This window comes from Canis lupus, chromosome 4 (assembly GCF_011100685.1).
Source record: "Canis lupus familiaris isolate Mischka breed German Shepherd chromosome 4, alternate assembly UU_Cfam_GSD_1.0, whole genome shotgun sequence".
NCBI lineage: Eukaryota > Metazoa > Chordata > Mammalia > Carnivora > Canidae > Canis > Canis lupus.
Genome location: NC_049225.1, coordinates 19,846,166 through 19,873,289, shown reverse-complemented (window position 1 = coordinate 19,873,289; position 27,124 = coordinate 19,846,166). Strand labels below are relative to the sequence as shown.

General features: G+C 39.7%; 2 protein-coding genes and 1 pseudogene across 5 annotated transcripts in view; 2 read left to right on the top strand and 1 right to left on the bottom strand.

The window, feature by feature from the left end:
* The first annotated feature begins 589 nt into the window (after positions 1 to 589).
* On the top strand, positions 590 to 11,741 carry LOC106558672 (annotated as a pseudogene).
* Positions 11,742 to 12,524: 783 nt separating this feature from the next.
* The window catches only part of DNAJC12 (DnaJ heat shock protein family (Hsp40) member C12), a 50,544-nt gene continuing 35,944 nt past the window's right edge, over positions 12,525 to 27,124 (top strand). The window contains exons 1-3 of one of the 4 annotated variants that reach the window (XM_038534080.1): positions 12,568 to 12,654; positions 17,545 to 17,651; positions 18,810 to 18,916. In XM_038534080.1, the coding sequence (XP_038390008.1) occupies positions 18,839 to 18,916 (78 nt within the window). In that variant the 5' untranslated portion in view covers positions 12,568 to 12,654; positions 17,545 to 17,651; positions 18,810 to 18,838. Of the gene's footprint in view, positions 12,655 to 17,544; positions 17,652 to 18,680; positions 18,917 to 27,124 lie in introns of those variants that run through there. The other 3 variants (XM_038534081.1, XM_038534079.1, XM_038534077.1) reach the window with 3 other exon arrangements.
* LOC102153257 (U1 small nuclear ribonucleoprotein C-like) lies at positions 20,069 to 20,789 on the bottom strand. The gene has a single exon (XM_038534082.1). The coding sequence runs from the start codon at positions 20,763 to 20,765 to the stop codon at positions 20,229 to 20,231; it is 537 nt and encodes a 178-aa protein (XP_038390010.1). The 5' UTR covers positions 20,766 to 20,789; the 3' UTR covers positions 20,069 to 20,228.

The following is a 27,124-nucleotide window of genomic DNA, read 5'->3' as shown; positions in this document are numbered from 1 at the left end:
TCTGCTCAAAATCTTTAATGGCTCCCTATTACTCCTGGAATAAACTCCAGACTCCCCCTTGTGGCTAGCAAGGCCTTGTATCCCTCTTAGTCCTCTAACACCATCTGCAGGCTCTAGGCTGTGCTCATTTATAATGGTGTTCTATTCACACTGGTCTTTCCCAGCATCTTCTTACTCAGAGTCTTTGCTCATCTCTGTTCCTCTTCAGTCCTATTGGCCTTTGGGCATCATCTTAAATGTTACTTCCTCTCAGAGGTATTCCCTGGTGCCCCAATTCTAAATTATGTTCTCCTTTGTCCTTTTCATTTCTGCCACTATCACATTAATAATTACCCATGGGCAGCCCTGGTGGCTCAGTGGTTTAGCGCTGCCTTCAGCCTAGGGCATGATCCTGGAGACCCGGGATCGAGTCCTGCATCAGGCTTCCTGCATGGAGCCTGCTTCTTCCTCTGCCTGTGTCTCTGCCTCTCTCTCTCTCTCTGTCTCTCATGAATAAATAAAATCTTTAAAAAAAAAATTACCTATGTGTGTTTATTCAACTTTAAAATTGTTCATCTTTCTTTCTGCCCCTGGATGCCACCGAATAAGCATCGGTAAAGTCTCCCCTCCCAGCGCCGTCATGTCTAAGTCAGAGTCTCCCAAAGAGCCTGAGCAGCTGTGGAAGCTCTTCATCAGAGGTTTGAGCTTTGAAACAACCAATGAGAGCCTGAGGAGCCATTTTGAGCAATGGGGAACGCTTACGGACTGGGTGGCAATGAGAGATCCAAACACCAAGCACTCTAGAGGCTTGGGGTTTGTCACGTATGCCACCGTGGAAGAGGTGGATGCAGCCATGAATACAAGGCCACACAAGGTGGATGGAAGAGTTGTGGAACCAAAGAGGGCTGTCTCAAGAGAAGATTCTTAAAGACCTGGTGCCCACTTAACTGTGAAAAAGATTTTTGTTGGTGGCATTATAGAAGGCACTGAAGAACATCATTTAAGAGATTATTTTGAGGGACACTTGGGTGGCTCAGCAGTTGAGCCTCTGCTTTCGGCCCAGGGCGTGATCCTGGAGACCTGGGATCGAGTCCCGCATCAGGCTCCCTGCATGGAGCTTGCTTCTCCTTCTGCCTGTGTCTCTGCCTCTCTCTCTGTGTTTCTCATGAATAAGTAAATTCTTAAAAAAAAAAAAAAAAAAAGATTATTTTGAGGGCAACCCAGGTGGCTCAGCAGTTTAGTGCCTGCCTTCAGCCCAGGGCGTGATCCTGGAGACCCTGGATCGAGTCCCACATTGGGCTCTCTGCATGGAGCCTGCTTCTCCTTCTGCCTGTGTCTCTGCCTCTCTCTGTGTGTGTCTCTCATGAGTAAATAAATAAAATCTTAAAAAAAAAAAGATTATTTTGAACAGTATGGGAAAATTGAAGTGATTGAGATTGTGACTGACCGAGGTAGTGGCAAAAAGAGAGGTTTTGCTTTTGTGACATTTGATGACCATGACTCTATAGACAAGATTGTCATAAAAAAATACCATACTGTGAAAAATATCACAACTGTGAAGTAAGGAAAGCCCTATCTAAGCAAGAGATGGTTAGTGCTTCATCCAGCCAAAGAGGACGAAGTGGTTCTGGAAACTTTGGTGGTTGTCGTGGAGGTGGTTTTGGTGGGAATGACAACTTTGGTTGTGGAGGGAACATCAGTGGTCGAGGTGGCTTCAGTGGCAGTCAAGATGGTGGTGGATATGATGGCAGTGGGGATGGCTATCACGGATTTGGTAATGATGGTAGCAACTTTGGAGGTGGCGGAAGCTATAACGACTTTGGCAATTACAACAATAAATCCTCAAACTTTGGACCCATGAAAGGAGGAAATTTTGGAGGCAGAAGCTCTGGCCCCTATGGTGGTGGAGGTCAATACTTTGCCAAACCACGAAACCAAGGTGGCTGTGGCGGTTCTAACAGCAGCAGCAGCAGCAGCAGCTATGGCAGTGGCAGAAGGTTTCAATTACTGCTAGGAAACAAAGCTTAGCAGGAAAGGAGAGACAGAGAAGTGACAGGGAAGCTACAGGTTACAACAGATTTGTGAACTCAGCCAAGCACAGTGGTGGCAGGGCCTAGCTGCTACAAAGAAGACATGGTTTAGACAACTCATGTGTATGCGCAAAATACTTGAGGACTGTATTTGTGACTAATTGTATAACAGGCTATTTTAGTTTCTGTTCTGTGGAACGTGTAAAGCATTCCAACAAAGGGTTTTAATGTAGATTTCTTTTTTGCACCCGTGCTGTTGATTGCTAAATGTAATAGTCTGATCATGACGCTGAATAAATGTGTCTTTTTTTAAATGTGCTGCGTAAAGTTAGTCTACTCTGAAGCCATCTTGGTAAACTACCCCAACAGTGTGAAGTTAGAATTCCTTCAGGGTGATGCCAGGTTCCATTCGAAATTTATTTGCCACCTGCTAGGGCACAGAAGCCATTGTCTCCACAAACCTTGGTGTGGTTGAACTGACAGTTGATGTGTTGTGACCTGGAGTTCACCATTAAAAGGGTCACCCAAGAAAAGTCCTGGAGTTTATCTGGTTATTATGATTGTTGGCACATCCTATGTAATATATCTAAATTGAAGTATGGTATCAGATAAAATGATAGATGGGATTAAAGCTTGTGTATAGGGATCCCTGGGTGGCGCAGTGGTTTAGCGCCTGCCTTTGGCCCAGGGCGCGATCCTGGAGACCCGGGATCGAATCCCACATCGGGCTCCCGGTGCCTGGAGCCTGCTTCTCCCTCTGCCTGTGTCTCTGCCTCTCTCTCTCACTGTGTGCCTATCATAAAAAAAATAAATAAATAAAAAATTTAAAGCTTGTGTATAGTCCATTATCATGTGTAATCAATAAACGATTTAATATTTTCTTGAAAAAAATAAACAAAATTGTTCATCTCCCTCACTTTGGCCACCAGGGTCACGGCCATGTCTGGTTCACCATTGTTTCTAGACCCTAGACCAGAGCCTGAAATATATCAGAGATCCAATAAATATGTGTTAAAATAAGTGGATGGGGATCCCTGGGTGGCGCAGTGGGATCCCTGGGTGGCGCAGCGGTTTGGCGCCTGCCTTTGGCCCAGGGCGCGATCCTGGAGACCCGGGATCGAATCCCACGTCGGGCTCCCGGTGCATGGAGCCTGCTTCTCCCTCTGCCTGTGTCTCTGCCTCTCTCTCTCTCTCTCTCTCTCTCCGTGACTATCATAAATAGATAAAAATTAAAAAAAAATAAAATAAGTGGATGAAATGTTTTAATTGGACTCGAGCCTATTGAATTGCCAAATGGGAAAAAAGGGATAGAAAAGAAAGGCAAGGGCAGCCCCGGTGGCGCAGCGGTTTGGCGCCGCCTGCAGCCTGGGGTGTGATCCTGGAGACCCAGAATCGAGTCCCACATCCGGCTCCCTGCATGGAGCCTGCTTCTCCCTCTGTCTATGTCTCTGCCTCTCTCTCTCTCTCTGTGTCTATGAATAAATAAATAAAATCTTAAAAAGAAAAGAAAGGCAAGAAAGATGTGGGCAGTAAGGATAGATTCCAAGGGAGAATTGCTACTTCTTTAACCTTGAGTAGTGAGAGCAAGGAGCAACAATGGAAAGAACATGGGAAGAAGTCAGAGCTCCTCACTCAGTGACTTCTCTGTACCCGTTTCCTCATTTATTTATTTTTTATTTTTTAAAATTTTTTGAAAAATTATTTACTCACGAGACACACACACACACACACACACACACACACACAGGGGCAGAGACACAGAGGGAAAATCAGGTTCCGTGCAGGGTGCCTGATGCAGGACTTGATTCCAGGTTTCCAGGATCACACCCTGGGCTGAAGGCAGCACCAAACCGCTGAGCAACCCGGGCTGCCCCTGTTTCCTCATTTATAAACTATAGAAGATTTCGTCAGGACCACCTCACCTCCATGCAGCACTTGGAAATACAGGAGAGAATTTTCCATAGTCACACTAACTGGAGACCACAACTGGCATTTATTAATTTGAAGCACCAGAGGGACGCCTGGGTGGCTCAATGGTTGAGCGTCAAGGCGTGATCCTGGATTCCCGGGATCCAGTCCAGCTTTGGGCTCCTTGCATGGAGCCTGCTTCTCCCTCTGCCTGTGTCTCTGCCTCTGTCTCTCTCTGTGTCTCTCATGAATAAATAAATAAAATCTTAAAAAACAAACAAACAAACAAACAAGAGAGGGAATCCCTGGATGGCTCAGCAGCTCAGCACCTGCCTTCAGCCCAGAGTGTGATCCCGGAGTCCCATGTCAGGCTTCTGCATGGAGCCTGCTTTTCCCTCTGCCTGTGTCTCTGCCTCTCTCTCTCTGTCTCTCATGAATAAATAAACAAAATCTTTAAAAAAGAGAGAGAGAGAATACATACGATGCCCACAAGCCAGGGTAGGGGCAGAGGGAGAGGAAGAAACAGGCTCCTTGCTGAACAGGGAGCCTAATGTAAATATGCTAAATACACTTTAAGTGAGTGAATTATATGATATGTAAGATGTACATCAATAAAGCTATTTTTAAAATACAAAAGATGTTCAACTTCATTCGTAAATAAAGAAATGAGAATCAGAACAGTAGTGAGCAACCATTTTTCATCCATCAGATTGGCAAACATTTCCTTTTTTTTTTTTTTGGCAAACATTTTCAAGTCAATAGTTATCACGGGCAAAAGTGTGGGGAGGTTAGCACTCCTGTACACTGTTGGGAGTATAAATTGAGGTGATCTTCCTGGAGGGAGGTTTGGTAAGATCATTTATGATTCAATATACAAACACCTTTTGATTTTGTCATTCCACTTCCAGGGATTGATTCTGCTATACATTTATTGAGCATTAAAATAATTATTGTAACAGTACAATTGAAAAAAGATCATTAAAAACTGAAAACAACTAAAAGTCCATTAATAGAGTGCTAAGTAAAATAAATCCATGTAAATTATGGGTTTGTGTTTGGTTAAATGAATGAAAGTATAGAAAGAGTATACATAACATGTTACTATTTTGTGTGAAAAGGGAAGAAAATAAAAATAAGAATATGAATAAGAATATGTGTATTTGCATAAAGAAGTATACACAATAGGGGTACCTGGGTGGCCCAGTTCATTAAGCACTTGCCTTCAGCTCAGGTCATGATCCTGAGGTGCTGAGATTATGCCCCACCTTGGGCTTCCTGCTTAGCAGAAGGAAGCCTGTTCCGCTCCTGTTCCCCTTATTTGTGCTCTCTCTCTCTCCCTGTCAAATAAATAAATAAACAAACATAAATAAATAAATAAATAAATAATAAAAATAAAAATAAATAAAATCTTTAAAAAAGGATACACAACAAACGAATGCAAATGATAATCTCGTTAAGTGGGAACTAGGTAGATGATAGAAGTGAATGTGAGATTTTTTGCTGAATACCTTTTTATATTGTTTTATTTTTGAGCCATGTCAATATCTAACCTAAAAAATTAAATTAAAATTAAGATAACTGAAATAAAAGAATAAAGTTCATCCACAAATGTAAAAATAACTTATGCAAGATACATTAAATGAGAAAACAAGTTGCAGGATAGTATGTATAACACCTTTACATTTATTTAGTTAACAATACTTTTAAGTTCCTAATACATGATCTAGAATCTAGGGATATGGAAGTAAACAAGGCAGCCAAGGCTCTGGCTAACATAAAGACTACATTTTAGTAGTGAGTAGGTATGCAAGCACATAAATAAGCAAAGGTAACAGAGACTGATTTGAGAAATAGTTATTTGATGGATGTCACAAAAAGCCTGAGGAAGTGACAAATGAGCTGACATCTGAATAAGGAGGATGTGGGAAAAGAGTGGTCTAGGAAAATAGTGTAGTGAGTGCAAAGGTCCTGAGACTGGAACACGTTGGCAAGTTTGAAGATCTGGATACAGTCTGTGTAACAGGGGAAGCTGGTGGAAGATGAAGTCAGAGTGGTAGTCAGGGGACAAATCATGGTTTGAAATAATAGAATAATACATATGTATTATGTTATGTAAAACTTATGTTTATACATAAGTTGCAAATATTTGAAGGACACACAAGAATCTCAACATTATTAAGTGGCTGTTTTGTGGGTGGGTATTGGGGATTCTTTAAATTTTCTATCTTCAAGAGGAGTCAAAATTTCTTAAAGTATATAAAAATGAATAAAATAAGAAAGGTGCTTCAAAAAAAGGTGGGTTAAAAAAAAAAAGGTGGGTTGTTTTGTTTTAATGCAGAATGTTGAGTAGAAATCTAGTAAAATGAATACTGTACCTGGAAGCTTGATGATTCCTTTGGTTCTGGTCCCTCTAGTGGTAGTCCTGAGGTACTGCTGGTAACGGTGTCCAGGTTCAAGCATCCTACAGTGAGAGTTAAAAAAATCTTGAAGGAAAACTCTGACAAAGTTAGAGTTTAAATTCTTGAAATTGTGTAATTCTTGACAAATTGTGGGTGGAGAAAAACTCCAAAATCTCTACAGTGATTGTTACAGTCACTTATTGTACATAATGAAGCAGGAGCCAGCAAAACCTTCAGATTTTAAAATTAAAACGTGAAGAAAATGCTGCAGTTCAGTTGTTTTGCAACTGTATAACTTAAACATCCAGGGCCTGGTCAGCATCTCTTCTGAGCCTTTGCTGAGGCCTATACTTCCCTGTCTTGTCTCCACCTGGATAAGTTATGTCTCTCTCCCCATCTTGGTCAGCTCACCCCTTCTACACATGTTCCCCAGCAACATGCTTTGTCCATTTCTTAACTCACCCCTTAGTACCTCCTGGCCAGGATAAAAATAGCTGACATTTAGGGAGCTGTCACTGGGTACCAGATACCATGTTAATTCATGTTACCTTTTTCAATCCTCAAATCAACTGTGAGGTATTTGCTATCATCACTACCCTTAGAAAGATGGAGAGGGGCTACCTAAGACACAGGCCCATACTGTAGGATCATGGCTGGTAAATGGTAGCTTGATATTGAATCCCTGTCTGACTCTAGACCACATATATTTAATCAGTTACCTATATTTGAATATATTGTTTACTTAGATAGATATTACATATATATTTTAATCAGTGTAGATCATGGGTCATAAACTCAGATGTGTATAGGGATCAGAATGTGAGTGCAGAGAACTTGATACTACACTTTGTATTTTCTCAAAGGATTATGTCCTCTTGTTTTTCTTTCTTTTTTTTTTTTTTAAGATTTTTATTTATTCATTAGAGATGCACAGAGAGAGAGAGAGAGAGAGAGAGAGAGAGGCACAGACTCAGGCAGAGGGAGAAGCAGGCTCCATGCAGGGAGCCCGATGTGGGACTCAATCCTGGGTCTCCAGGATCATGCCCTGGGCTGAAGGCGACACTAAACCGCTGAGCCACCTGGGCTGCCCTCCTCTTGTTTTTCTTGAAATAGGGCCTTCTTTCTCTATCTTTCATTGTTCCACATTTGATAAAAATAGGGATCAAGAAATATTTTAAAATATTTCTTTCCTTATTCTAAATATTTCTTTTTCTCTTTATGATAAAAATGTGAGTGAATAATGCCTGGCAACTCACACTTGGCTTCAGTGTCAACAAATAACAAGGAGTCAGGAGACCTTGACACCATAGCATAGGCCCCATCTAAAGGGGGTAGTCCCAGTTTAGCTCCAGGCAAATGTTGCCACTGGGAATGCCAAGTGAACCCCAAATTGTCAGATCTTCCAATGTCTCAAAGGAAACAGAAGCCTAGAGTTTTATGTAAAGTTTAAATATTTAGCTGCCCAATTTTAAAATGTTGGCAGCTAATTCATGTATTATTAGGTACATGGTTTGGTAGGCCTGACTTGATCTGTGAGTCACAAGTTCAATCTTGTCTCTTTATTTTTTTTTAATTTATTTATGATAGTCACAGAGAGAGAGAGAGAGGCAGAGACACTGGCAGAGGGAGAAGCAGGCTCCATGCACCGAGAGCCCGACATGGGATTCGATCCCGGGTCTCCAGGATCGCGCCCTGGGCCAAAGGCAGGCGCCAAACCACTGCGCCACCCAGGGATCCCAATCTTGTCTCTTTAATTGCAATGCAAGTTTCTTGTGAGGAACCACTAAAACAGATTCTTTTTAGATCTTCCACAGTGGTAGGTACACACCATGTACTCAAAGAATTTGTGCTGAGCCATGAAGCTGCTCATGAGTATTACTCTATACTTAGATTTCAATTCCTTTTGGCAAACATTCATTTGGCAGCTTGGGCTTTCACAGAATCACATAGTGTCTGTGAATTTACTACAAAACCAAAATGATTTTCTGAATTCACCAAAGAGAAGGGGGCCTAGGACATAGAAAATATTAATTGAAATTGCTTGTTTTGGGGATGCTGGGCTGGCTTAGTCTGTAGAGCAAGCAACTCTTGAACTTGGGGTTTTGAGTTCAACCCTACTTTGTGTGCAGATATTACTTAAAAAATAAATAAAATTGGGATCCCTGGGTGGCGCAGTGGTTTGGCGCCTGCCTTTAGCCCAGGGCGTGATCCTGGAGACCCGGGATCGAATCCCACATCAGGCTCCCGGTGCATGGAGCCTGCTTCTCCCTCTGCCTATGTCTCTGCCTCTCTCTCCTTCTCTCTCTGTGACTATCATAAATAAATAAAAATTAAAAAAAATAAATAAAATTAAAAAAATAATGAAAGTTTCTTGTTTTTATTCCATTAATTTGCCCGAGTAATAATCCTCAGATTAATATCCTCAGTGTAGGTTCGCTGCACATTAGAATCACTGAGAGAAACTTTGCAAAATACTCATGCCATACCCACAGAACCTCCTTTTTAATTCAGACTACAGGATGGTCCTAGCATTGGTATGTGTGTAGGTATATGTATATACACATATGTATATTTATTTATTCATGAGAGAGAGGGGGGCACAGAGACACAGGCAGAGGGAGAAGGAGGCTCCATGCAGGGAGCCGGATGTGGGACTCAATCCCAGGTCTCCAGGATCAGACCTTGGGCTAACGGCAGCACTAAACCGCTGAGCCACCCAGGTTGCCCTGTATATTTGTATACATATGTATGTGTGTGTGTATAGATATATTCACAAAGTGATTTTGATGTGTAGCCACACTAGAAGATCCTTGTGTATGTTCTGGGAGTCAGGACTCATAGGGTCAGAGAATCACAGATCTTACTGCCAGGAGTTATCACATGGATGATTTGGCCCAGTTTCATGTCCTTAAGACACTACTTTATTTATTTGTTTATTTATTTATGATAGACATAGAGAGAGAGAGAGAGAGGGAGAGAGAGAGAGGCAGAGACAGGAGGAGGGAGAAGCAGGCTCCATGCCGGGAGCCTGACGTGGGACTCGATCCCGAGACTCCAGGATCGAGGCCCGGGCCAAAGGCAGGAGCTAAACTGCTGAGCCACCCAGGGATCCCCAAGACACTACTTTTTAAAGTGATCATCATATCTGATTTGATTACTGTATGCTCCATTGCAATGCTTTTTTTTTTTTTAAGACTTTTTTTATTTATTCGTGAGACACACACACGCGCACACACACACACACACACACACAGAGGCAGAGACACAGGCAGAGGGAGAAGCAAGCTCCATGCAAGGAGCCCGATGTGGGACTCGATTCCCGGTCCCCAGGATCACACTCCGGGCTGCAGGCAGCGGTAAACCGCTGCGCCACCGGGGCTGCCCCTCCATTGCAATTCTATTTGAGAAGGGGAAAAAAGCTGAAATACCAGGGACTTATTTTTTTTTTTTTTTTACAAGATGTTTTAAGTAATCTCTACACCCAATGCAGGCTCAAAATCACAACCCCAAGATCAAGAGTTGCATGCTCTGGGATGCTCAGGTGGCTCATAGGATGCCTGGTTGCTCAGTGGTTGAGCATTTGCCCTCGGCTCAGGGTGTGATCCCCGGGTTCCAGGATCGAGTCTGCATCTGGCTCCCTGTGAAGAGCCTGCTTCTCCCTCTGCCTATGTCTCTGCCTCTCTCTCTGTGTCTCTCAGGAGTAAATAAATAAAATCTAAAAAAAAAAAAAAAAAAAAAAAGAGTTGTATGCTCCACTGACTGAGCCAGCCAGGCACCTCCTTCAGTAACATATTTAAGTGCTTGTTTCCCAAACATTATCAAGTGACTATTTAATGAATTTTATTGTTTAAAATAAATCTGTTAGAGTAATAGAAACCAATAACTTGATGACTTCTTTGTTTACTAACAAATGGCATATTAACCACTTTATGATCATTAAAATAAATAATTTTTTAAAAATGGAAAATACATACAGAATAGTGAAAATTCCACAGATATAAAAGTATATAGTAAAATTTACCTACCATTCCTATACTTGGGCATTTAGTCCCCCTCTCTGAAGGCAGATGCTCTTATGAGTTTCTTGTGTATCTTTCTAGAGGCATTTTTACCATAGTTTAAAAAGTTATTTTTTATTTTTGTGTCTTGAGAGAGGCATTTTTATTTACTCTCCTTTTTGACAATCCTTTCATAATTCCTTGAGAGTAAAGGCCATAAAGTTAAAGGGGAAAGAACTACTGAGTATAAGAGTGCTCCAGTGTTAGAGCGAGTCCTTTTGCTACTTGGAGTGTGATCCCTGGATCAACAGGGACCTCATTGGGGGCTTGTCAAATACGGAGAATCTCAAACCACACCCAGATATCCTGAAGCAGAAGCTGGCCTTGAACCAGGTCACCAGATGATTCAGGGGAAGCCTTTACCGTTGGGAATCATTGCTCTGGCACAAATCAAGGAAGTATGGCTCTACAAGGAGCCAGTGGAGAGCTGATGCTAGAAATCAGGTCTCCTAACAGCCTTGTCGTGTGCATTTTCCAATACACCAAAATTCTGGCTGGATAATTTAATGTAGCGTTTTTATGCATTTTCTTCTCTATGGGCTCAGGAGTCAGACACAGCAGCGCTCAAACCCCAGCTTTACTGTTAGCACAGAGTAGGAGCTCAATATGGGTTATAACTTCCTGTTCTCTTTTTTTTTTTAAGATTTTATTTATTCATGAGAGACACAGAGTAGAGAGAGAGACACACACACACAGGCAAAGGGAGAAGCAGGCTTTATGCAGGTAGCGGGACGTGGGACTCGATCCGGGGTCTCCAGGGTCACACCCTGGGCTGAAGGCGGCGCCAAACTGCTGAGCCACCCGGGCTGCCCTACATTACCTGTTCTTGCTATTACTTTTCTAATTTTTTTTTTTTTTTTACTTTCCTAAATTAATAAAAGCTTTCCTTTTTAGTTTTAGGTTCACAGCAAAATTGAGTATAGTTTCCACATACCCCTCTTCCCCCAACACGCATAACCTTCCCACTATCCATATCCCTCCCTATACTATTAGGAACGGGATCACAAAAAATTAAAAAAAAAAAAAAAAAAAGGAATGGGATCACAGATTAAAGCTTCAAAGCAATGTTTCAACAACCTTTATTTTTTTATTATTTTATTTTATTATTATTTTTTTCAACAGCCTTTATTTTTTTTTTTAATTTTTTTTCAACAGCCTTTAAAGGATGTTTCACAAATTCGACTGTATGTCTGATTTAACAGAAAGACTCCTTTCAACATCCTGCACTGCTCTCCAAAGCCCGCTTCGCTCTCACAGCCAGGAGGGGACGACCAGGTGACGCGGACACAGGTGAGGCTAAGGTCCTGGCGGGCTCGGTCCTTCCCGCGGGAACACGCAGGCTAGAGCCTGGCCGCGCGGAGGCCTAACAGCGCACCAGTGGCGCGCGGGATCCCAGCCTGAGCCTGAGCCTGAGCCTGAGCCTGAGCCTGAGCCTGAGCCTGAGCCTGAGCCGGGGGCGGGGCGGGGCGTCGTGGGAAATCAAGACGAAGGGGTAAAGGCAGTTTCTGGAAGCCGGGTTACTAAACCTAAGATGAAAGCTCGGGTCGCCAAAAACCGCCATGGAAAAGTGCCGATTTTGTTTAGCACGACAGAAATCTGGCGCGAGACTGGAGGGAAGCCGCGAGGCCGGAGAGCGGCCAGGCCGAGAAGCGCTCGGGGCTGCGCGGAGCCCGCCGATCTGCTGCCTAATTTCTCTTCTCGCTCGGCGCTTCTGGGGCTTGTAGTCAGAACTTCTAGGTTTCCTCTGGTTTCCACGACCTTTAGCTCCTTTTCCCCTTGCCACTTAAAGACTAGAGCATTTGATTTAAAAAAAAAAAAAAAGCAACAAAAAACAAAACCCGGGGATCCGCGGTTGGCTCAGCGGTTTGGCGCCGCCTTCGGCCCAGGGCATGATCCTGGAGACCCGGGTTCGAGTCCCGCGTCGGGCTCCCTGCATGGAGCCTGCTTCTCCCTCTGCCTGTGTCCCTGCTCCCCGCCCCCGTGTCTCTCATGAATAAATAAATAAAAATCTTAAAAAACAAGCAAACAACCTCCCCCCAAACTAACCCCCCAACTCCCAACAAAACAAACACCAAAAACACTTTCGAAGGGATGGTTCCTGGAGGCGGGACGTAACTGGGACTTCCGGCGACGCCCTTTACGCCAGTCCCGCAGTGCCTCGTGGGAGTTGTAGTCCCGGGGGTGGGCGACGCCTCCAGGTGCCAGAGGAGATTGGGTATTTTTTCTGCGGTTGGTTCTGGGGTTGGGCGTCTGACTCAGAGTCTTGAGGTGCAAAGAACTGTAAGTCTGTTAAAAAGTTCTACATAATTACTACTATGTGTTTTGGAGTATGTATTTTGAAAGTTTTTTTTCAGTAACTATATGTAAATAAAACAAATGGTAGTTGCTCTTTTAGAATACTAAAAAGCACAAAAAACCAAAACTGGTGGTGTGGCTACTTGGACTTGGTACCAACAGTTCAGAAAGGTATAAACGGAAACTAAAAGCCTCTCTTCTGTACCTGCCCATCTAAGAAGAAAAACACCAGCTTTTTATTTCTCTTATTTTTAAAAAAATATTTTATTTATTTATTCATGAGATACGCAGAGAGAGAGAGAGAGAGAGAGGCAGAGACACAGGCAGAGGAAGAAGCACGTTCCATGCAGGGAGCCCGACGTGGGGTTCAATCCCGGGTCTCCAGGATCACGCCGTGGGTGGAGGGCAGACGCTCAACCACTGAACCACCCACGCGTCCCAAACACCAGCTTTAAAAGAAGATATAAGGTGCAATATGTATAATTGCACAAAAGTGATAATGCTATAATATGCTTCTCAAACTTCCCTTTTCATTTGATAATCCATCTTAGAAGATCTTTCCGTACTTGCAGAGAAAGCTATCTTACTCTTTTTAATGACTGTATAGTAGTTTATTCTGCAAATACCATAATTTATTCATCTACTGCCATCTTCTTCTCCGGTCCATCGAGGGATATTTTAGTTGTTTCTGATTTTTTTCTGTTGCAAAGAATGTTGCAGTGATCACCTTGAACATATTTTGGTGTAAATCCACAGGGTAAATTCATGGAGACAAAATTGCCTGGTTAAGAAGATACAGCTTTATAAATCTTAATTACCACCAATTTGCCAAATTGTGCCAATATACACTCTTATCCATTAATGTATGAGTGTGTTTACTTTTTCACTAGTGTTGGGTATTATCAAACTTTACAAATTCCACTTTCCTGAAAGGTGAACAATTTATTTTCTTTTGATTAGCAGTTTCATAGTTATAAATGAGGTGATACTCTTAATGTATATTGGCCATCTATATTTCTAAAAGTATCCATATTCTCGGCCCAATTTTCTACTGGGTTGTTAGTTTTTTTCTTACTAATTTGTTTGCACTTTTTGTAAATTAAGGAAGTTAGTCTTTTGTCTGAGAATTATGAAATTGTTCTCCTTGCACATTGTTAACTTTCTGATTTTGCTGGTTTTTTCTTTTTTTTTTTTGCCACAAAAATGCACTTACTATTGATATACTCACATTGGAGGGTCTGGGTGCCTCAGTTGGTTAAGGCCATGGACTCTTGATATCAGCTTAGGTCTTGATCGCACCGTTGTGAGCTCAAGCTCCGAGTTGGGCTCCATGCTGGGTGTGGAGGCTACTTAAAAAGAAAATGATATACTCATATTGGTTAATTTTTCTATGGCTTCTGGGTTATTTGATTGTATGTAATTTATTTTGGCATAAGGAGAAATGGTTCTAGCTTTATCATTTATCATTTCTCCAAATACTAACCAGAGGTCCCAACATGATTTTTGTTACCTTTGTTGGGGAGAAAACCCCAATGAGCATTAAAAACAAACCCTAGGGATCCCTGGGTGGTGCAGCGGTTTGGCGCCTGCCTTTGGCCCAGGGCGCGATCCTGGAGACCCGGAATCGAATCCCACATCGGGCTCCCGGTGCATGGAGCCTGCTTCTCCCTCTGCCTATGCCTCTGCCTCTCTCTCTTTCTCTCTCTGTGACTATCATAAATAAATAAAAATTAAAAAAAATAAAAACAAACCCTATAATGAGATGCCATGGCAGGTTTGGAGGTTAATTTTGGGAAAGAGTAGAAATAAATAAGTGGCACTCCAACTATTCTCAGAATATCTGGTTATCTTGTATTATTACTTTTTCTGAACAATGCCCCAAAAGACTGCTAATATTTATTAAAATAAGGAATGAAAACTTTTCTAAATAATATATAACTTAAGAGAAAAAATTTATGAAAATGATTTTAAAACATGAGAATTATTGAAGTAGGATTCCCAAATTGAAAAAGTATCATGTATGTTCAGATATAAGGCAAAGTTTTTCCAAATATCATCCTTTATTTTTTATTTATTTATTTTTAAAGATTTTATTTATTTATTCATGAGAGACACAGACACAGGCAGGGGGAGAAGCGGGCTTCATGCAGGGAGCCCTACGTGGGACTCAATCCTGGGTCTCCAAGATCACACCCTGGACTGAAGGCAGCGCTAAACCACTGAGCCACCCAGGCTGCCCCCAATATCATCCTCTAGAAAAAAAGGTAGATGCCTTGTACTTGTAAACTTACATTTATTTCATAATATATGATTTAAAACATGTAAGTTAAAGGAAATTTTAAAAGTTAAATATTGTGAGATCAAAAAAAATTGTGAGATCATTTGATCATTTTGTATGTAACTAAATAATGAAAGTATTATGTGTAGGCATTTGATTATAATATAGGCACTATAATAATTGTATGTAATATATATACATATTTGGACTCAAACTTACTTAATTTTTTTGGATTGTCTTTTGATGGAACTTAGAGTTGGCTTATTGAGGTCTATGGTATATGGTGTATTCTACATAGTACATGGTATATTTTTGCCATTTTGTTATTTTTTAAAAAATATTTATTTATTTACTTGAGAGAGAGAGCGCATGCATATGAGAGAGAGAAAGTGCACAGAGGGAGAGGGAGAAGCAGACTCCCCGTTGAACAGAAAGCCCAATGGAGGGCTCTATCTCAGGACCCTGAGAATGACCTGAGCCACCCAGGCGCCCCATGCTATTTTGCTATTTTTGATCACAGCTTTAGTGTGGATATAGCAGTGCAATACTTTACCCTTAAAAGAAGTTCTGGAGTATAAATATCATTTAGGAATAAGGAGAAGGGTTTGGCATTGTTTACCTTGCATTATGATTCCTGTAAGCAAGGAGTCTTTCCCAAGATACAACAATTGGACGTACCGGTTGGAATGGATAGTAGTCCAGATACCTGAGAGAGGGGCCGCCCTGTGATGGCAGAGATCATTTTATTCTTTGTCAACTCTACAGCACAATGTTAGCTTCCCAGGATGAGTAAATTGACTAACTACATAGCTGCAGTGGGGAATGCAACAAACCAAACTAAATCAAACCACCTGAAGAACAAACTCTGAATTGTCATTTCTATTAAGTCTGTAAATAGCTGTGTGATGTTTGGCATTTTGCAGTTTTTACTGATTTGTTTTTTATTGCTCCTTTTTAATTTTTATTTTTATTGCTCCTTTTTAATTAAAAGAATAATACATGTTTATCTTAGCAAATGGAGATGAGTAAGAAGAATAAAATGTAAGCTATCTGTGACCCCATTATGTAGTGATAATGGTCTGTTTTGGTATATATGCTTTTTCATATTTTATCAATATACATAACATATTTATAAAACTGATATTGTACCATACATATTTAAAATTTTTAGTTTTATATTTTTCCATTTATTTATTTATTTATTTATTTATTTATTAAAAGATTTTATGTATTTATACATGAGATACACACAGAGAGAAAAGAGGCAGAGACACAGGCAGAGGGAGAAGCAGGCTCCATGCAGGGAGCCTGACGTGGGACTGGATCCCTGGCCTCCAGGAGCAGGCCCTGGGCTGAAGGTGGCGCTAAACCACTGAGCCACCTGGGCTGCCCTATTTTTCCTGTTTAGATTGAGGTAAGACTTTTACCCACTGAGTCTTCGTGCTCAGTGAGTTTTTACATAATACATACTGGTTTGTAAATTTTTTTCACCAAAAAATTGGAATATGAACATTTCCCAGATATTATGTATGTTTCTACATCATTTTATTTTTTGAAGGATTTTATTTATTTATTTAACAAAGAGAGAGAGCACAAGCATGGCGAGCGGCAGGGGGAGAAGGGGAAGCAGACTCCCCTCTGAGCAGGGAGTCCGACTCGGGGTTTGAACCCAGGACCCTGGGATCCTGACCTGAGCCGAAGGCAAATGCTTTTGAACTGACTGAGCACCCAGGCACTGCTATATTGTGTTTTATTTTTTCCTGTTTCAGACACTTGGGTTGTTTCTATCTTTTGGCTGTTGTGAATAATGATACTATGAACATGGGTGTGCAAATACCTGCTCAAGTCCTTGCTTTCAATTTTTTTGGATAAATAACCAGAAGTGGAATTGCTGCATCATATGGTAATTCTATGTTTAATTTTTTGAGGACTTACTACCCTATTTTCCATAGCAGCAACTTTACATTATTTGAAGGCTGTTTGTTAGTTATTCTATTTTTTTTAGATTTTTAAAAATTTTTTTTATTGGTGTTCAATTTACTAACATACAGAATAATCCCCAGTGCCCGTCACCCATTCACTCCCACCCCCCGCCCTCCTCCCCTTCTACCACCCCTAGTTCATTTCCCAGAGTTAGCAGTCTTTACGTTCTGTCTCCCTTTCTGATATTTCCCACACATTTCTTCTCCCTTCCCTTATATTCCCTTTCACTATTATTTATATTCCCCAAATGAATGAGAACATATAATGTTTGTCCTTCTCCGACTGACTTACTTCACTCAGCTGTTAGTTATTCTAATCAGCATTTTGTGATTTCCAAATAAGCGTCTAAATACCCCAAGGGATGTAAAGTTTCCAAAACAGAAATAGCTATCCTTTATTTTAAAATTCCATACAGAAATTTAGTAAGAGAGGATATATAATGAAGGTTTTGTAAGAATGGTGCTTCAGTGCTTTATTTCTTTTCCAAAATAAATTTTAAAGAAGATGCATATAGGTGAGCTCCATGAAAACATTTCTTTTTTCAAGGTAATGTTTAAAGGGTTAAGATGGTTAAAATGTTCCGTCTGTGACTACTCACCTTCTCTAAATCCTAGATCTGACCTGTGTATCCTAGGGCCACAGTGAACTGAAACATATTCCCTGAACACACTTTGCACCAGACACACTTTTGAGTCTGGAGAGAACCAGCTCAGGAGCAAAGGTACAGTGAACCAAACCTGGTCATCATACAGTTCTTCTTCTTACTGCCCTATTTTATTTCCTTCATAGTATAAATCACTATTTTAATTGATCTTGTTTGTTTGCATGTTTCTTGTCTGTCTTCCTCCAACAAAATGTAAGCTTGTTAAGAACCAACTGACTTACTACACCTTTTCCCACAATCACACTGGACACAGAACAGGTTCTCAATAAATATTTGTTTAATGAACACACTATCAAATGATTGAGAATTTTTTCTCCTTGTCTACTTCCTTCTATGCTTAAACTATTTAAAACATTATGAAATAGTCTAAAATAGTCTCAGAAAAACACCCACTACCCAGATTTAACAAATTCTGAGAGTTTTATTGTATTGCTTCGAATTTTCTTCTATCTCTTAAAAAAATAAAGGAAAAAAGATAAAAATATACAAGAAATGGAGGGGCACTAGGTGGTTTAGTGGTTGAGCTGCCTTTGGCTCGGGTTGTGATCCTGGGTTCCGGGGATTGAGTTCCCACATCGGGTTCCCTGCGAGGAGCCTGCTTCTCCCTCTGCCTATGTCTCTGCCTCTCTCTGTGTGTGTCTCTCATGAATAAATAAATACAATCTTAAAAAAAAAAAGAAATGGAGAAATGGCTAATTTGGGGAGTACATAAAAATGGATAGACTTTGTCAACCCATAAAATGAATGTTTCAGGGTGCCTGGGTGGCTCAGTTGGTTAAGTGTCTACCCTTGGCTCAGATCATGATTTCAGGGTCTTGGGATCAAGACCTGTGTCGGGCTCTCTGCTTAGCAGGGGTCTGCTTCTCCTTCTCCCTCTGTTGCTCCCCCCTGCTTGTGCTTTCTCTCTCGCTCTCAAGTTAAATGAAATCTTAAAAAAAAAAAAAAAAAAAAAAAGAATGGTTCAAATGCATTATTTACATAAACTCAAACTACAGATCCCAGACAGCATTGCAACAGGTAGGCACGTGGCCTGTTCTTTTCTCTTCTGCAAACAGCCAATGAAGGGTAGAGTTTACAAAGGTCTAGGATGACATATGGTGTATTGACTGTGGCCAGCCTTAAATCTAGTTACTGCTGTTTGGAACGTGCTGCTGAGAACCAGATTTAAAAAGGCTTTTCTGATTAATTCACAGCTTATTCTGTCTCTTATTTCAGAGGGAAGAGAAGCTGATTTAGTAACCGAAATGGATGCAATTCTGAATTACAGGTCAGAAGACACTGAAGATTACTACATGCTACTAGGATGTGATGAACTGTCTTCGGTAAGACAGTGGATAATGCTGTTCTTTTTCAAGTTTTTATTTAAGGTTGTAACTCTGTACTTTTAGTCACATTGCCTAAAAACCTAACCTTATATTATTTTAAAGCACATTTGGCTTAGAGACAGTTAAGGGTTTAAAGCTTGGGTCTTTATTTGGATAATGTCCTTTTGTGATTTTATAGATGTTTCTGATTGAGTATGTGTATTCTGGCACATGGCCATAGACTTATTTCAAATACACTAAAAAATATGTATTTGAAATTTTATTGTAATGTTGTTGGCAATATTTCACAGAATACATAAGCTATAGCTTTGTTATGGTAATTTATACCAAAATTGAGATGAAATATAATTTTCTTTTTTTTGAAATATAATTTTATAGTAATTAGTGTTTTTAAAATGTTTAATTAAAATATGTATTTTTATATGAGCAGTTAAATTATATAAATCAAGAAACATCCTTTTATGTTAACATTTTAAAATCATGTGAGAGAAGTTACTTAAAAGGGTGATTTCTGAAACACAATGCGTGAAAATGCTGTAGTTGTTCACTTGATCTACATTGAAATAATGTCTTTAAAGGGTCACATAGACAATGATGAAGGTTGCTAAAGTTTTTTAAATTATGGAAAACTCCTATAATTCTATTTCCCAAAGGTAACACTATTAATATTTTGTTTATTAATTAATGTTTTGTTTATTAATCTTCAGTGTTTTTCCTATATATATATATATTTTTTAAGACATGTTTGGGAAGATAACATATGTTACTTGTTGATTCTGGCTTTTTATCCACTAACATTATAACATTATAACATTTATAATGTTACAACATCATAACATTTCCATGTTATTAAACACTCTTCATAAATATTTTAATGCTAAACATTTCACTTTATTGTTGTATTACAATTGATTATTCCCTTAATGTTAAATATTTCATTTATTCCTAGTTTTTCAATGTTTTAAATACTATTGAGATGAGTAAGAAGTACATTTCAATTATTAGATATATTTTATATAATAATTATTAAAATGTTTAATTTAATACTAAAATATAGCTATTAATATTAAAAAAAATATATATTTTTTAACTAAAACAGTTGACAATTTTATTTTCACATTTCACAATACAAATGAAAATTGCCTTTTCTTTGTCTCACTACTCCCCTGCAAAAACTATTCTCAATAGGAAGGGGAAGCAAGTCTTCCTTGTCATGCTGTTAGAAAACACCCAGAGTCACAGCACCATGATCTCCTGGTGAAGTAGAACAAGTAATATAAAATGAATATAAAGAGGTTCCTGTCTCTCCTTATCTGTCTGGTTGAGTCATTCCTGGCCGAGTGGGCACCATCATGGGACGAGCAGGAGGTCTCATCATTGGGGGCCCAGGCATCATTGGCATATGGCCTCCCATAGGTGGCCTCATTCCAGGAGCACTAAGCGTTTGTTCGGAGTTGTAGGAAAGGTGAGCAGGAGGCCCATGCTGAGAACCAGGTCCCACTGGCATCATCCCAGGAGGAGGAGGGCCCATCATTGGCATCATGGGAGGGCCCCCCATATGGGGGGCTGGCATCATACCAGGGCGAGGAGGACCCGGGAGACTGGGGGGAGGTGGGATCATTGCCCCTTCAGGAGGAGGAGCAGAGAATGGAGTAGGAGGTATCGTTCCTTGTTGAAATGCAGCGGTTGTTTTGTCGATCAGGCTCTGAGCCTGCTCTTCCATCCATTTCTGATAGTAGTCTTTCACATTCTCTTTGTGTTTCCTACCACTGCAGTGTGTCTTTCTCACAGATGGAGAGTCATGGGTGAGGTATGTGTCGCAGTAGTCACAATAAAACTTAGGCATGTTGCTCTGCAGGCCGTTGGCCACTCCCAGCTATTAATATTAAAATATTTTAAAGCAAAATACTTTTTTATTTATCTTTGTTTCATAAGGCTAGAGTTTAGTAACAAAATGTGCTTAATTTTGTATGGAAAATAGGATGTGACGTTGGATGTAAAGGATTAAAATCTCTATCTTCATCACACTGAGGGAGTTATCTTAAGTATCTTTTTTTTTTTTTAAAGATTTTATTTATTTATTCATGAGAGACACACAGAGAGAGAGGCAGAGACACAGGCAGAGGGAGAAGCAGGCTCCATGCAAGGAGCCCAACATGGGACTCGATCCCGGGTCTCCAGGATCACATACTGCGCTGCAGGTGGCGCCAAACTGCTGTGCCACCGGGGCTGCCCTATATTAAGTATCTTGTAGTTAAATACACACACACACACACACACACACACACACAGCCCAGGTTATAATACTCTTTTAGTTGCATATTTCTTCTTTAGGATAATATGTTATTCTTGTTTACTTTGGTGGTGATTTACTTATAGCAATGGAGAACATTTATTACAATTTTTACCATCTGTGTTATGAATTGTACTATTGCCAAATAATTTTTGAAGATTTTTAAAATCAAAGAAACGTAATTTACCTTGATAAGCTTCACAATTTGGATTAAAAACCATTGTCATGCTGAGTTATAAAATAAGGGTCATTATATCCCCATAATAAATCTCTAGACCCTTTTAGTCAGTCTTTTATAGTTATATTATTGTTTACTCAGTCTACAAAGAAGGAGGATTAGTTTTGAATAGACTAAAAAAAATCCTATTGTTTATGAATAATGTTTATAACAGTCTCTTTCATTATAGCCAGCAATTTAGTTACCAATTATGTCATACTTCCATGTATGTACTGTGGCATATAGTAAAAGGAGAATGAAAGCATTGTCTTGCTATTCCTTCTTTACTGATTCTGTCAATGACATAGCATGTTTAGGATTACAATCAGTTATTTAAAATGAAATGATCTGTCACAATTTTGTCAATTCCTTTTATATGTATCTTTCCCCTTTTTTCATATATATCTTTCCCATTTAAAAATATTTTAAATATTTAAAATCATTTAAAGTCATTTATTTGACTGGGTGACTCAGTCAGCTAAGTGTCTGCCATCAGCTCAGGTCATGAACCCAGCATCCTGGGATTGAACCCTGCAATTGAGTTCCCTGAGCAAGGAGCCTGCTGCTCCCTCTCCCTCTGACTGCTGCTCTCCCTTCTTGTGCTCTCTGTCAAATAAATAAATAAAATCTTAAATTTTTTTTATTTGTAAGTAATCTCTACACCCGGTGTGGGGCTTGAACTCACCTCCAAAATTAAGAGTCACATGCTCTACTGACTGAGTCAGGCCAGCCCCCCTAAAAATATTTTAATTCCATTTTTTGAATATTTAGTGTGACATTTCCTTTACTTGATTTGTATTGGATGGTTTCTTTTACTTCAAATATTCCTTGATTTGATGCTTTAAAAAGTTGACCAGAACTATTCATACTCAAAAGCAATTTAGCAGTTATAGTTTCAAAGCAACTTAATATTTTGATTCTATTTATAACAACTGTGTAGACACACATATAATACTTTTGCTTTAGTATATAGTTCTTTTTTCTGATTTTTTTAAAAAAAGATTTTGTTTATTTATTTGAGAGAGCAAATGGAGAGAGAGAGAGAGAGAGAGAGAGAATAAGCATGAGTGGGAGAGAGGCAGAGGAAGAAGCAGACTTCCAGCCAAATGGGGAGCCAGACCCGGGACTTCACCCCAGGACTCTGGTATCATGACCTGAGCTGAAGGCAGACTCTTAACCGCAGACTCTTAACCGACTGAGCCACCCAGCTTCCTCTAGTATATAGTTCTTACAATTTCAAGCTTCTGTTGAAAATTGAAGAAATGACATATATAAATCCCATGAGGATTTCCACACTGTTGAGTAGAAAACAACATACCCTCATTTCAAAAACATTTACTGGAGAAGGTTGATTTCAAGTTAGTCAGCTTTTTTTGCCTTGAACTAGATTTTACACAAAAGACACATGTTATAAAATCTAAAGTCTTTACTAATGCATACACCACACACCAGTGGTGTAAAGCATCTTCTCTGGTTTATATCTTACTTGATTTTTTGATATTTGGTCACCATTTCAGTAGCAATGATAAGGCATCTTGATTTCAAGATTTCACAGACTTGAAAATTGAGCATAAACTTGATAAATGGAGATACTTATTTTTTTTTTTAATTTTTATTTATTTATGATAGTCACAGAGAGAGAGAGAGAGAGGCAGAGACATAGGCAGAGGGAGAAGCAGGCTCCATGCACCGGGAGCCTGATGTGGGATTCGATCCGGGGTCTCCAGGATCGCGCCCTGGGCCAAAGGCAGGCGCCAAACCGCTGCGCCACCAGGGATCCCCGAGATACTTATTTTTTGTTTCTAGTTCTCTTTCTTATTGACTTCAGACCACCTGGGTTTATTATTTTTTTTTAGGCCACCTGGGTTTAAGTCTTACTGTTTACTAGTTATGTAACCTTGGGAAAATGGTTTAACTTTTCTATGCCTTTGTTTCCTAATCTGCAAATGGGGGTAATAATAGTACCCATCTCATAGAGTTGTTATGGGGATTAAATGATATATGATAAATAACATGCTTATAACAGTGCCTGGGACATAGTAAGTTGTGTATGTGGGTGATTTTGGCCTCACAGTAATTGTAGACTTAGAACCTTGTAAATTTGGACTATTCTATAATTGACATTTCAATGAATATTTTCTGTTAAATTTTTTTTTTTTTTTTTTTTTTTTGTGCAGTAAGCTTGATGCCCAACCTGAGGCTTGAACTTATGACCTCAAGCTCAAGAGTCGTATGCTCTACCAATTGAGCCAGTCAGGTTTCTCCAAATGACTTTTAAAGATTATTTATTTATTTATTTATTTATTTATTTATTTATTTATTTATTTATTTATTTTTAAAGATTTTATTTATTCATGAGGGACACACACACACACACACACAGAGGTGCAGAGACACAGGCAGAGGGTGAAGCAGGGTCCATGCAGGGAACCCAACGTGGGACTTGATCCCAGGCCTCCAGGATCACGCCCTGGGCTGAAGGCAGCCCTAAACTGCTGAGCCACCTGGACTGCACATGACTTTTTTTAAAAAAAGATTTTATTTATTGGGATGCCTGGGTGGCTCAGCAGTTAAGCATCTACTTTGGTTCAGGTCGTGATCCTTGGGTCCTGGGATTAAGTCCTGCATCAGGCTCCCTCTGGGGAGCCTGCTTCTCCCTCTGCCTATGTCTCTGCCTCTCTGTCTCTCATGAATAAATGAATAAAATCTTTAAAAAAATTAATAAATATTTTTTTCTATTTGACAGAGAGAGAGAGAGCACAAGCAGGGGAGTGGCAGGCAGAGAAGAGAGAGAAACAGAGTCCCCGCTGAGCAGGGAGCCCAACACAGGGGGATCCCAGGACCCCAATATCACAATCTGAGCCCAAGACAGACGTTTAACTGACTGGGCCACCCAGGGACCTCCCCATTAAATGATTTTTAATTGACTTAAAAAATATTTAATTTATTTATTTGGGAAAGATAGCATAAGCAGGGGGTAGAGGGAGAAGCAGGCTTGGTTGCCTAATGTAGGGCTCGATCTCAGGACCCTGGGGTAATGACCTGAGCTGGAGGCAGACGCTTAACTGACTGAGCCACCAAGGTGTCCCTTTAATAGACTTTTTAAGAGTAGTTTTAGATTCATAGCAAAATTGCGCAAAAGTCATAGAGCTTTCCCCTATACTTCTTCCCTCCACTCATGCATAGCCTCGCTGTTATCAACATCTCTACTAGAGTGGTTCACTTGTTACAACTGATGAACCTACACTGACACATTACTGTCATGCAAAGTCCATAGTTTGCATTATGGTTCACTCTTGGGGTTGTACATTCTATATGTTTGGACAAGTGTATAATGACATTTATCATACATAATAGTTTCACTACTCTAAAAATCCTCTGTGCTCCATCTATTTGAGTAATTTTTGATTTATAGAAAAGTTGCAAAAATATTACAGAGTTTCTATATGTGTATATATATGCATCCAGCTTCCCTTAATATTAACATTATATTTAGAGTTATCATGCACAGTAAAAGAATACAAATCAGAAAATTAGCTTTGGCACAATAGTGTTAACCATGGGCCAGCAAGCATTTTTTTTTTTTTGTAAAGGACCAGATAGAGTCAGGACTAGGGTGAGGCATGCAAGGCACTTAGGACACAACATTTAAGGAGGCACTAACTCTTAGGGTTGTGCACGTGCAGAAACCTAAGAAAGAGAGAGTACCTCTTTAAATCTAGGTGTTCTGCTTGTCTCACCCCGGTACTAGTCCTGAGATAGCAAACATCTTATGTTATGTTATGTTATGTTATGTTATGTTATGTTATGTTATGTTATGTTATGTTATATTTGTTATTTATTTTTTTTAAGTATGCCCAGCATGCAGCCCAGTGCAGGACTTGAACTCATGATTCCAAGATCAAGAAGACCTGAGCAGAGGATCCCTGGGTGGCTCAGCAGTTTAGCGTCTGCCTTCAGCCCAAGGAGTGATCCTGGAGTCCTGGGATCGAGTCCCACACCAGGCTCCCTGTGTGGAGCCCGCTTCTCCCTCTGCCTGTGTCTCTGCCTCTCTCTCTGTGTCTCTCATGAACAAATAAATAAAATCTTAAAAAAAAAAAGACCTGAGCAGAGATTAAGGGTCTGATACCTAAGTTACTGAGCCACCCAGGCACCCTCACTTTTTTTGAGCTAGGGGACATTTTAGACTTTGCAGGACTTATGGCCTCTATCACAGCCACTCAGTTCTGCTAGTAGTGCAAGAAAGTAGCCATAGATAATATGTAAAATGAATGATGATGACTGTTTTCCAATAAAACTTTATTTAAAAAAACAGGGACAGCCCAGCTTTGGCCTTTGGGCCAGAGTTAGTCACCCTCTGATCTAAAGGATAGGTCTCATTCTAATTTCATCAGTTTCTCTACTAGTGTCCGTTTTCTCTTCCAAGATCCAAGCTAGAATCCTTTCTTACACTTAGTTGTCTCATTTCCTTGATTTTTCTCCACAGTGACAATTTCACACACCTTCCTTGTCTTTCATGATCTGGACACTTTGAAAAGTAATGATCAGTTATTTTTTAGAAAGTCCCTCAGTTTGGTTTGTCTCAGGTTTTCTCCTGATTAGACTGAAGTTATGTGTTTTTGGAAAGAAGACTGCCGAAGTGATATTATACCTTTGTCAGTGTATCACATCTGGGCTACATGATGTTGATATGTCTTACTGACCTGAACACATAGTCAAGGTGGTGTCTGTCATGTTTCTTCTGCCTTGTTTTTGCCCTGTAGAGTTGTTAGTTTCCCTTTTGTCATGAAAAAATATTGTTGATGGTCATTTTTTGAGACTGTAGTGTGTCTCCGCAGACTTTCACCAACTGATTTTAGTTAGCATCCTTTGGCATATCTTGCCCGTAACAATTACTACTATGGTGTTTGCCTAATGGTGACTTCCTATTTTCCTCATTCATTTTACATTTATTATTCAGAATTCTTCTGTAAAGAAAAGTTATTTTTTCTCCCACATTTATTTATTCAACTATTTTTTGTCACCATGGATTAAAGTTATTGTATTTTATGGATTGTAACACAATACTGCCGTTATATATTTTGTGGCTCAAGTTGGTTCTCTAGCTCATGTTTTAATTATCTTTTGATTAGAATGATGTAGGATCATCTTATGGAGTTTATTTCAGAGATATTGCTAATATTGGGGGTTTTATGGGAAAAATCCAATTTCATGCTAAGTTAATTGAAATGATGGATACTTATTAACTCACTTATTAAAATGAATCTTCTCTTTTCTACAGCGTATCAGTTTCCATCACTAGAATCAGTTCATTATTTTGATGAATAAATCATAATTTTCAGAAAGGTCCTATTATGCTATAATCATGTTATTTAAAGAATATCTGTCAGTCAATAATCAAGTATTTATTCAACACTTGGCATAGGGCCAGTACTGGAAGTAATGGGAGTAAGACAAAACAAAGCAAAAAGGTGAGAAATAGTGTGTAAGAAACTTGGCATCCAGCTGAGGAGTCAAAGCTAATATAAAGGAAATAATTTGAGAAAAAATAAGTATGGTGCTATGAGATGCTATTTATAAGCGCAACAGGAATTAAAGGAAGAATATCTGAAAAGATTTCAGAGAAGAGATGAGGCTTGAAGTGATCTTACCGGGTCAAAATTTAGACACATGGAGGGAGAGACCAGGCATTTGT

What these genes read in the sequence shown, in the direction of transcription:
- LOC102153257 (XM_038534082.1), bottom strand. Translation starts at nt 20,765, where the DNA reads ATGCCTAAGTTTTATTGTGACTACTGCGACACATACCTCACCCATGAC.